Source organism: Pseudorca crassidens, chromosome 3 (genome assembly GCF_039906515.1).
Source record: "Pseudorca crassidens isolate mPseCra1 chromosome 3, mPseCra1.hap1, whole genome shotgun sequence".
Taxonomy (NCBI): Eukaryota; Metazoa; Chordata; class Mammalia; order Artiodactyla; family Delphinidae; genus Pseudorca; species Pseudorca crassidens.
The window spans coordinates 125549420-125560364 of record NC_090298.1 but is presented as its reverse complement, the minus strand read 5'-3'; the positions used below and the strand labels follow the sequence as shown (position 1 = coordinate 125560364).

Sequence of the window (10945 nt, the reverse complement as noted above, 5' to 3'; positions counted from 1 at the left end):
ACGCTTCCCGGCAGCCTTCGCGGGAGGGTTTTCTCTCTCAGGGCCCCGGATGGGAACGCTGTTAGTCGGGTTGTCCCTGCGCCGTTTCCTACCCGGTCTTCAGACGAAACGCAACCCTTCCGGCCCCCTGCGTATTCGGCGAGTAGGTTGGTTTCCTGTCACAAGGGAGTGGGCTCCGTGCTACGCGCGGAATTCGCGGCGACCAAAGGGAATAACAGCTGTACCCTCAAGGAGCTAACATGAAGTTATGCACAACAAACAATTGCTAACGCCCTATAAAGTCAAAATATGACCGGTGTTTAAAGGTGAGGGGCTTGGTGCTGCGGAAGCCTAGAGTACGATATGGCCGAGTGTGGGGCGTTTTCCCAAAGGAAATAACTTTTGAACTGAAAGCGGAATAATGAGTAGATGAAAAGAAGAGGCAGCTGGTTCAGGTAGAGGGAAACAGCATCTGCAAAGTCAAGAGGGGTATTGCGAGTAAGGCACTGAAGTACTTGAGGAAGCGGGGGAGCAACACAAGACGGTGGTTAGGCAGGGCCAGAGCACTTGAGGAATTAAAAAAGTCGAAGCCTGACTCTCATCTCCCATCACTCTTCCCTGCTTTTTTTTCTCCAGTTCCCCCTTTCCCCCCGACTTACTGTGTTTTAAAATGTGTATTTTCTCATTTCCCCTCACTGACGTGTCAGTTGCATTAGGGCAGAGATTTTTTTTTTTTTGCCTGTTCATGCTTAATGAACAGAGTGGAACAGTGCCCTAATGTAGGTCAAGTTTTTTTTTTTGTCTAATGAACTTGAGTTTTACTCTGACTGCAAGGGGAACATGTTACGATGCCTTTACGTGTTTAATGGGTCACTGACTGCTGTGAGGAGATTGGGTCCCAGAGGTGGGGAGACAAGCTGTTGGGACTGGTGCGTGCACAGAAGGGTTGTATTCTGTCCTGGGGTCTTCTCACAGGAGAGACCTTTGTAACCACTTTATCTAAGGTCGCTACTGTTTTAGTTGTCTCCAGCACTTTTGCTGGATTTTGTTCGTTTTCTCAACTAGAGTATGAGCTTCATGAGAGTTTCTGTGTTGTTCACAGCTGTGATTTCTGACATCGAGTACAGTAGGTGCACATAGTAGATGTTCCAGCATTTGTTGAATGAATTAATGAAGTTGGATGGTGCCAGTGGAGATAGAAAGAAGTGGATGAATTTTAGAGAGATTTAGTATGGAAAACTGACAGGTTGTGAGAATGGACTGGTGATTGGGGTTGAGGGCACTTGGAGTTGCCAGACTAGTCACTGGATAGTCCCTAATGTCAAAAAAAATTTTTTTAAGGGATGGGAAGTGTGCCTTCAACATTCTGAATCTTCACCACAGGATGGCTTACTTGTACGGTAGCTATTTGGGTCATATTTTTTCTCTGCCTGTCCGTGAGTTCCATAAGGATAAAGCTAGCGTCTTCTGCATCCTTATATTCTATCCAGGGCCTAGCTCAAATGTGTTGTAACCAGCAACCTTCTGTTTCCTTTTGGCCCCAGGAAAAGAACAGCATGGTTTAAGGAGGGATTATGATCCTCTTTTACATATGAGAAAACTAAGGCCCAGAGAGGTTGGTGAACCTGCTCAAAGACCCCCACTGAGGATCCAGTGATACTAGAAATCTGATAGTCCAAACACTTTGCAGTGTTGGGGAGGATGGAACTTCAAGTCCACTTTAGAACCATGACCCTACACTTTGAAAAAACAACCAAACCAGACCTGGCATCCATGTTTTAGCCATTTTGTTAACACTTCTCTTAGCTAAGTTACACCAAATGTGCTGCATCCACTTATTCATCTATTAAGTGACTGTGTGCTTCTGAATACTGCAGTGCAAGAGGAGGGGGAGACATGAGTGAAATAGAGCCTTGGAACTAAGAGGAGGGGAGTTTTAGGGTCAGACTTCATGTATTCAGGTGCCGGCTCTCCCACTTCCTAATTGTGGGCTTTAGCAAGTTACCTAACCTCTCTGGGCTTCCATTTCCTGAACTATGAAAACTGGGTTAATAGAACCTATCTCACAGGGTTTTAGTAAAGATTAAAGGGATAATACCTAGAAAAGTAAGTAGTTAGCACCAGGATCGGCTACATAAAAGGCAAAAGGAAAGTGTGGAGCCCCTTGTTCGAAATTACTGAGAGAGTAACAGCAGAGCAATAAACCAAGCACAGGGCCCTGCTAGGTGTGGGGTTGACTGCACAGGTTGTATGCCTGTGTAGCCAGTCATGGCTAACAGCGTCTGATGTGTGGTGAGTGCTCAATAAATGTTAATTATTAATTTCCTAGGGTACCCCCTCTCAAAGAGCCAAGATGTATTGATGGCAAAAGACACTTAACCTCAAAATAACTGCATAAGAAAGAATGTGACACACTGCAGACACAGTTGGATTTTTGGGTGCCATTCCAGGACCCACATTTTAAAAAAGAACATTGACAATTCAGATTATGTGAACTCCTTTGTTACTGAAGACACTCAGGTGGCATCTGGATGAAAGCTGTTAGTTATAGATTGGTTGCCTTTTAGCTTTTGGTGGTCATAATAACCACATGAAAGTCATTTCTTCTTCAGTGGAAAGGACACGGGATTTTGAGTCAGGTGTTTCTTATCTAGCTAATAAGAAGAACCACTATGGCTGAACATTTCCTGTTCTTGGATGCTGTACAAGATGTTTCCTGTGTATCAACTCATTGAATTCCCCCAGTAGTCTTGGGAGGAAAGTATAGTTGTTAACCTGGTTTTCCCCCAGTATTCTCGGGAGAAGAGTACAATTGTTAACATGGTTTTCACAGGTAAGGAAAGCAATCAGAGAGTTCAAAGTCACAGCTGGTAAGTGGCAGAGGCAGGGCTCAAGCAGCCTTGTCTGGATCCAGGCTCATTAGTCCTAAGTCTTAAGTTCTGCCTCTGGCAGCCAGGTGCTTTTGGTCAGGTTATTTTACTTGCTTTGGTCTCTAGCTACCTCAGAGGGTGATAAAGTTTGGGTGAGGCTCAAGTATGTAAAGTCTTAGTTAAGAAAAGTGTGTGTAGCCTCTAGCAAAGTGTCCAGAGGTTATTCTGGGATTTCTCTTCTTTCCTCTTGAGCTAACCTCTAAGCTTATACAGTTAAATGGTTTTATCTTTATTGGAGGGAAAGGTGGTAAAGACCTATAAAGTGCCTACAGTGTTGAGAAAGTAGTGAGTGGCGCAGTTAGGAGACTGCCTGGGACTTGAGGTCCTTGCTCCCCTATAAAACTATCAAGTGTCTGTGAAAAGTTTAGCACCCCTGTGGCAGAAATAAGCCACCATCCTCTTGGTTCTCCATGATAGTTTTACTTGATAGCAGGTATGAAAGGGCAGACTGGTGGGCCTCCAAGTGCAAGGTAAGGTTAAAGACAAGGAGTGTCACCTGGATTTCTAGCCATAGCTCCCAGAGCCTGAGTGCCATATAAATTAGGTAGGGGATTTGATTGATAGCAAATGACCCCATCCTACAATGCCTGCAATATCCTGTGGACATTAGAAATCCATGCTCTTGTCACTGAGTAGCACTGTGAGCTTAAAGTATGTCAGCTGCTGAACCCCTCTTTGCCAGATCTCTGATTTGTAAACACTCAAATCAGGGATTCTAGTTTCTGCATCATGAGGATTCTATAATCATGAGGAATGATTGTAGAATTTACATGATCTCTGTAGTTTTTGTTCACTTCATGCAAGTTAGGGATAACTATTGATTTTTCAGCCTATTTATCTTGCCTTGATCAGATATCATCTGATCAAGTCCTGTCCCTTTATACTGTACCACCGATGCCTCAGCACTGCTTTCCTTTTTCCTGAGGACTGGGAATGGGATGCTGAGAATGGGATGGAATGGCTTATTCACATGTGCTTTCATTTCTTCTTTAGAAGGGAAGGCAAAGACATTTAACAAAACCTTTACGACTGTGCAGATTTCTGTCTCCCTCCACCCCTATTTCCACCCTCTGTAAAGTTATAAGGATGCCCTCCATTTCCCTCTTCTCTCCTCCTTCTTCCCTCCCCATGTCCCCTATAATCATGCAGACAATAAAGGCTGGTCTTTTGGGTGCCCCAGAGAGTGTGGGCTACTTCCAGTCTTCTGATGTCTCTTTGTGAAAAAAGCATTTCTGCCTTGGATGGACAAGGTGTTATCTCCTTTGGATGAAATCCTCATCCTCTTTCTAGGTCTTCTTCATTTCCCATTCCTGAAGTACAGAAAGACAGGAAGTATCAGTTTGTTAAATATTCTAGTGTAACCTGCAGGATAAAAACATACCACTGTTATGTAAAGATCTCCATGGCCAGATCACAGAGTCATGGGTCCTAGTCCCACTCCCTTTCTTTGGCCTTGGGTAAGTCATTTCTCCATGCTGGGTCTCATCTCTAAGGGGGTTCAAACACTACAGTTTGTCTTTCTCAGACAAGAAAACTGGGGCCCAGAAGAAGTTGGGGAGTGGGGACTGCATCAGTGCTTTTCCACAGCACCTTGGTTGCGGTAGGAGACTGATGGGAGACAGGCCAAAGCAGCTTGGTAAGGAAGGGTGAGGGCAGGCAACCCACAGGGCTCTGTTCGTTCTCCCAGGGCTGTCTAGGAGTTCACCCGAGATGAATACTGAAGTCAGGGCCAGCAGTGAATGGCTTTTTACCTATTAAAAAATCCATGGCATTTCCAGCCAGCCCTGGAGGGGATGGGGTGAACCAGGGCAGAAGATGGTGGTTAGAAAATTCTTGGTGGGAGGATTCTCCATTCCCAACCTGCCCCTCTCACGTCTTCACCACCTTGACTGCAGTTGCTCAGGGCAGTGACCTAGGGGTCATCCTTGATTTCTTTCTTTTCCTCATCCTCCACATCCTCATCAGCAAATCCTTCTGCTCTACCTCCAAAGCCAGCTAGTTACTATCACCTCCACTAAACCTTTCTAATCTCTCATCAAGGTTACTTCTTCTAACTGATCTTTCTTACCCCCTCATCCATTCTCAACATAGTAGTCAGAATGATCTTTTAAAAATGTAATTCATATCTAAAAATTCCTTGGTCAGAATTTGCCAGTGACTTTCCATTATGTTAGAACAAAATCCAAAGTTCTTCCAATGGCCTACAAGGATCAAGGAGAAGCAAACTATGGCTCATGGGCCAAATCTGGCTCACTACATGTTTCTGTATGACCCACCAGCTATGACTTTTCAGATTTTAAATGTGTTTTTTTTTTTAAAAAAGAATAGTTTTTTATGACACCTGAAATTTATATGAAATTCAAATCTCAGTGTCCATGAACAAAGTTTTATTGGGACACAGCCATGTTAATCATTCGTTTACATATTGTCTGTGGCTACTTTCTTGCTATGATGGCAGAGGTGACTTGTGAAAGAGACCATGTGTCCACAAAGCTGCAAATATTTACTGTCTGGCCCTTTCCAGAAAAAGTTTGCTGATGTCTGATCTAGATGATCTGGCCTTCGGCTGGTTACTTCTCTAATCTCATGTCCTAATGCTCAGGTATTTGTTTTTCAGGTCTACACTTTCTTATCTGTAATTCTGAAATCCAGAGAGCTCTGAAACCAAAACATTTTTTAAGTGTTTTGGCACAAACTCATTTAGTGGCAAAACCTGACCTGAACTGATATGAGGCTGTTTGTAACCTATTTATTCAATGTGATGTGAATATTCATGTGTCTTGCTATAGAATTATCAACGTGTTTGCTTACAGAGTACCTCCTGAGAACTTGGGGTTTTTCATCATATATAGTATATGCACCATATTACCTTTCTAAAATTCAAGAAGTTCTGAAACACAAGTTTCAGAGATAGTACTGTGGACCAGTATCATGGAGTGAGCTATGGACTTGGAAGAGATGGCTTTGCATCCCAGCTCTCTCATTGATGCCCTGCATAACCTTGGGCAAGTCCCTTCACTTAGTTTCCTCACCTACAAAATGGGGCCTTTCATGTCTCAAAACATATTGTAGGCTCAGAAACCAAAGCTTGTTAGAACTATGTGTTAAGAAAGAATAAGTAGGTTCTGAAGGAGATTTGAAGGTCTTGCCCTCTGAGCAAAGTTCATGAGTTTTACTGCATGGATATATTGGCAGTTCTCTGCCTTTCTCACTAGCTGACTTTTTAGTTCTTGGTGGGGTTCCATAGAAAGGAAGCTTCCAGATCTCTGAATTTTGATTAGCTGATCTATGGCTGTACCTTGGCTTTTTGTAGCACTCTTCCTTGGTTGGAGGTTACAATGGATGGGCTCCTCTTCCGCAGTTCAGAAACACAATTGACAGGGAGAGGTTGCTCTGGGGCATTGTTCTGGGGTTTATTTGCAGTTTCCTGTTGATGACAAGAAATAGTTACATAGGTGAGGTCTAGTGCTCACTACTTACACCCAGCCTGCCAAGAAGGCACTATGCAAACATGTCAGCATCAAACAGGGTGAGGGGTAAAAGATACTTGAGGGCCTTGGAATAAAGATAATGACTAAAATTACTAAAATTAAAATTACTGAACCCTCACTATGGACCAGGTTAGCTCATCTAGCCTTTTCAATCCTATAAAGCATGTACTATTATTATGTCCCATTTTACAGATAAGGAAAATGAGAAGGTCAAGTCGCTGCTCAAGGCCATAAGGCTGGTGAGTGAGACAGTTGGGATTCAAATCCCACAGTCCTGTCTCAACCTCTCTCCTGTATTCCTTCACATTTTCTACACTGCCTTTACTCATATTTTCCAGGTGATTGCTTAGTACCTTGCTGGATGTAGTTCCTTGAGTGTGACATACTAATGGCTGAGCCTCTAGGGAATTTCGAGAAGACTCTCTGTCTCCAAAGGCCATCACAAGGATCAAAAGTGGAGAGAAAAGCCCTGTGGAATGTGAACATCAGGGCATGCTGGTGGGAGGAAGCAGCTGGGATGAGGGAACCACTTCTACTCCTCCACCAGCTCTCTGTGACTCTGGGAAGTTGTTTTGTCCCTAGCCCCTAAGCCCTTCTTCTGTAAATGAGGTTGGAAATGCCCCTGGGAGTAGAAGTGTAGGAGTGGAAGAAACTGCTCTGGCTTTAGAGTCATGAGGTGTGGCCTGACCTAGGACAGCAATAGGAATACTGTTCCCAATGACAACTCACACTTATCAGACCAGTTATTTCATCTCTCTGAGCCTCCATTTCCTTGTGTAAAAGCAGGTATAACGTTTATTCATTTGACAAACATTTATTGTACTTCTACTATTTTTCAGATTCTGAAGGACTAGAGCTATAATGATAAACAAAACAGACATAGTCCAGTTCTTAATAAAAATACAATCTAGTGGGGGAGACAGAATGTAAGGACATGAATATACTATATATACATGTATACATATACATATATTCACACACAAATTGTGGTTAAGTGCTGTGAGGCAGAATAACAGATGGGACTGTTAGGTTAGACCAGTGGTTCCCAAATGGGGGCAATTTTGTCCTCCCAGCGGACATTTGGCAATTTCTGGAGACACTTTTGGTCGTCATAACTGGGCATGGAGCTACTGGCATCAAGTGGGTAGAGGCTAGGGATGCTACTAAATACCTTACAATGCACATGACAGTCCTACAAAAAATTATTGGCAGTAATGCTGAGGTTGAGACACTGATACAGACTGAGGTCCGTGAAGTTCTCCCTGAGGACATCCCATTCAAGGTGATGGTTGCTGGGAGCATTAGAGATAATGGATTCAAAGCCCTGAGTACAGGGACTGGTACACTGGGGATCCTAGGAGAGGGCATGTGCCTGGTGGCTAAAGCAAGGCTCTGGAGTCAGACTTCCTGGGTTTGGGATCCTGTCTCCCACTTAACTGAGTGACCTTGAGCACATAATGCAACATCTGAACCTTAGTTTCCTTGTCTGTCATATGGGGTGAATACACATAGTACTACCTCATAGGACTGCTGCGAAGATTGTGTGACATCATACAGGTTAAGATGCTGTACTGGCCTATGGTACAATCGGCCAGTACAGCATCTTAACCTGTACTTGAATAAGAATAACAAACTTGGGGCTTCCCTGGTGGCGCAGTGGTTGAGAGTCCGCCTGGCGATGCAGGGGACGCGGGTTTGTGCCCCGGTCTGGGAGGATCCCACATGCTGCGGAGCGGCTGGGCCCGTGAGCCATGGCCGCTGAGCCTGTGCGTCCGGAGCCTGTGCTCCGCAATGGGAAAGACCACAACAGTGAGAGGCCCGCGTACCGCAAAAAAAAAAAAAAAAAAAAAAAAAGAATAACAAACTTGAGCAATACAATTTTGTTATTCAGTATAGTATATTATTATTATCAATAACCCCCAGGCCACTTCTAAGATCACATTCAGTATAAAAAGTCAAATAGTAGTGCTTCAGTGGAGAGAACACAGGCCAGAGAACTTGCTCCAAGAGTCTCTTTCATAGCTGTGCCACTTACGGCATGTTTCCTCTCCTCTTAGGGCCTCAGCTTTCTCATTTGTAGATAAGCATAACTCCTACCCCCAAAGAATGATCATGAAGATCTGTAGCATATGAGGGTATTGAGGAGCAGCTGCCCCTGGTGCAAAAGGGAGTAGACTCACCCCGCTCTTGTTCTTGCTGTTCACGCAGAGTCCCAGGGCTGGGCCCCCTGCCAGGGACTGCTGCAAGCGCTCCTTCACAGCCACCAGCCGCAGCTCCAGGTCAATACGGCCCTCTTCCTTCGCCCGACACTGAGCTTCCAGGGTGGCCAAGGCCTCTTCCAGACCTTTTAACTTTGCCCCTGTGTCCAAAGACATCTATGAGAAATAGCTGAGCCTGGTTTGGCCAGAAGCATCAGGGAGTTTGGCAGGGCCTCAGGCCCTAGTCTGCCTTCCCAGAGGGCCTTTCCAGGCCTCACTCCTTGTTAAGGGATGGACTTTGGACCTGGGATTCCAGCTCCATGCAGGGGTGTGTGGTTTTTATCTGCCCGATACCCATTTCCCCATTCTCCTCTCATTCCCTGTAGTTTGGCTGGGGCTGACTTCACTCCTAGTTCAGGGGATTGGCACATAACTTAGACCTGGCCCTTAATTATATCTCATTTTTTGGTCACAGTGGTTGGTTGAGGGATCAAAGCTGGTTCAATCAAAGTGAATCCCAAGGTGTTTATGGGGGCTATTGGGAAGAGAAGCCTCTCTGCTGGAGTGGCTGCACGGATTCGGTGATGGCTAGAGCTGTGTAGCCTTTATACCACCATGAGGGGCAGAGAATGAAACCAATGTAGGGGAAGGCAGAAGCAAGAATTAGAGAAATATGTTTCCTGGTGACATCATTTAAGTCCCTGGACCTTGGTATATCTGATCACTTAAGTTTCCAATTACATTTTTCTTTTCATTTCTAAGCCAGTTTCACTTTGGTTTCTCTTACTTGTAACCAAGAATCGTAAGACAGGCTTTACATTGATCACAAGTTCCTGCTAGGATTTTGCTGCTTATTCAGTTTAAGCCAACAAACCTATATTAGGACCTTCTTTGTGCCAAGAGCTGTTTTGGATCTTACCACGTTTAAAGATTAGTTCCATTGTTTGTCCTGAGGAGACTGCACTGGAGGGTTTTCTAGTAATGGTTGTTCTTTTCATTCATTTGTTCATTCGTTCATTCATTCATTCAGTTAATAGTTATTGAGTGCTTGCAAGGTACTGGGCACAGTTCTGTGCCCTTGGGATATATCAGTGAACAAAACAGGCAAAGATCTTTGCCCTTATTGAACTTACAATTGTGTGTGTGTGTGTGTGTGTGAGAGAGAGAGAGAGAGGGAGGGAGAGAAAACAATATAATAAATATAATAATCTAAGATGTCAAAAACTGATATGCTGTAGAAAAAAACTGAGCAGGACAAGTTTGGACTGTCAAGTTGACCTGCTCCAAACCCTATTCTGACTCTTAGGAAGTTCTTTATATTGAAACCAAACTGCCTTTTTTTAAAAAATAATTTAAAAAATTTTATTTTATCTATTTTTGGCTGCGTTGGGTCTTCATAGCTGCACACAGACTTTCTCTAGTTGTGACGAGCAGGGGCTACTCTTTATCGTGGTGCGCAGTCTTCTTATTGCAATGACTTCTCTTGTTGTGGAGCATGGGCTCTAGGTGCACAGGCTTCAGTAGTTGTGGCACGTGGGCTCAGTAGTTATGGCGCGCAGGCTCAGTAATCGTGGCACACGGGCTTAGTTGCTCCACGGCATGCGGGATCTTCCCAGACCAGGGATCGAACCCGTGTCCCCTGCATTGGCAGGTGGATTCTTAACCACTGAGCCACCGGGGAAGCCCAGAAACCAAACTGCCTTTATGTGCCTTCTTCCCATTGATTCTGGTTCCTAGCCACACAGAGCAAGTCTTTAAACCAGAACTTCTCAACCTGAGGCTCGTGGACTCCTAGGCAATCTATGACTCTGGGGGCACAGGAGCTCCTGATATTATTTGCAACATTGTGATCTGTGGGGGTTTTCTCTGTTAGGAAAGGGTCCATAGGTTCCATCAGATTCTCATGGGGCTATGCGACCTTGGATGTATTCTTTATAAGGACAGGACCTCTGTTCCCTCCAGCATGTTCAGAAACCTCAGTCTGAAAGTGTGCTGAACTGCAGCTATAGCGAGAATTCAACAGAAACACAGCAGAAAGTGGGGTGCAGAGGAGCCCAGGTCATGCAGAGCCTGCAGAGGCCACGGTCCTGGATTTCAGAAGAAGATCCTGGTAAAGTGTCACCATCCATTATTCCCAGTATGTGAACCAATGTATCACACATTTGGGTGCTCAGTGCATATCTGTGAATGAATGAGTTAATGTGAGGTTCAGAATATCTCGTCCATGATTCTAAGGCACACTCTGTTTTTCACATTTTAGCATTTCTAAAATCAGATCTCATTTTACCACTTTAAGTGTACACATTTGTACGCTTCTTCATCTTCTCACTCTAAAAGCAGTTATTAA

General features: G+C 44.4%; 1 protein-coding gene and 1 long non-coding RNA gene across 10 annotated transcripts in view; one reads left to right on the top strand and one right to left on the bottom strand.

The window, feature by feature from the left end:
* The first annotated feature begins 31 nt into the window (after positions 1–31).
* The window catches only part of LOC137221859 (uncharacterized), a 133810-nt gene continuing 122896 nt past the window's right edge, over positions 32–10945 (top strand). For 2 of the 6 annotated variants that reach the window (XR_010942183.1, XR_010942181.1), the window contains exon 1: positions 32–305. This is a non-coding gene — a long non-coding RNA (uncharacterized lncRNA). The remainder of the gene's footprint in view (positions 306–10945) is intronic. The other 4 variants (XR_010942179.1, XR_010942180.1, XR_010942184.1 and 1 more) reach the window with 2 other exon arrangements.
* The window catches only part of AFAP1L1 (actin filament associated protein 1 like 1), a 72945-nt gene continuing 64405 nt past the window's right edge, over positions 2406–10945 (bottom strand). For all 4 annotated transcript variants that reach the window (XM_067732197.1, XM_067732198.1, XM_067732199.1 and 1 more), the window contains exons 17-19: positions 8581–8759; positions 6208–6336; positions 2406–4219 (exon numbers count right to left, since the gene is read on the bottom strand). In XM_067732197.1, the coding sequence (XP_067588298.1) occupies positions 4196–4219; positions 6208–6336; positions 8581–8759 (332 nt within the window). In that variant the 3' untranslated portion in view covers positions 2406–4195. The remainder of the gene's footprint in view (positions 4220–6207; positions 6337–8580; positions 8760–10945) is intronic.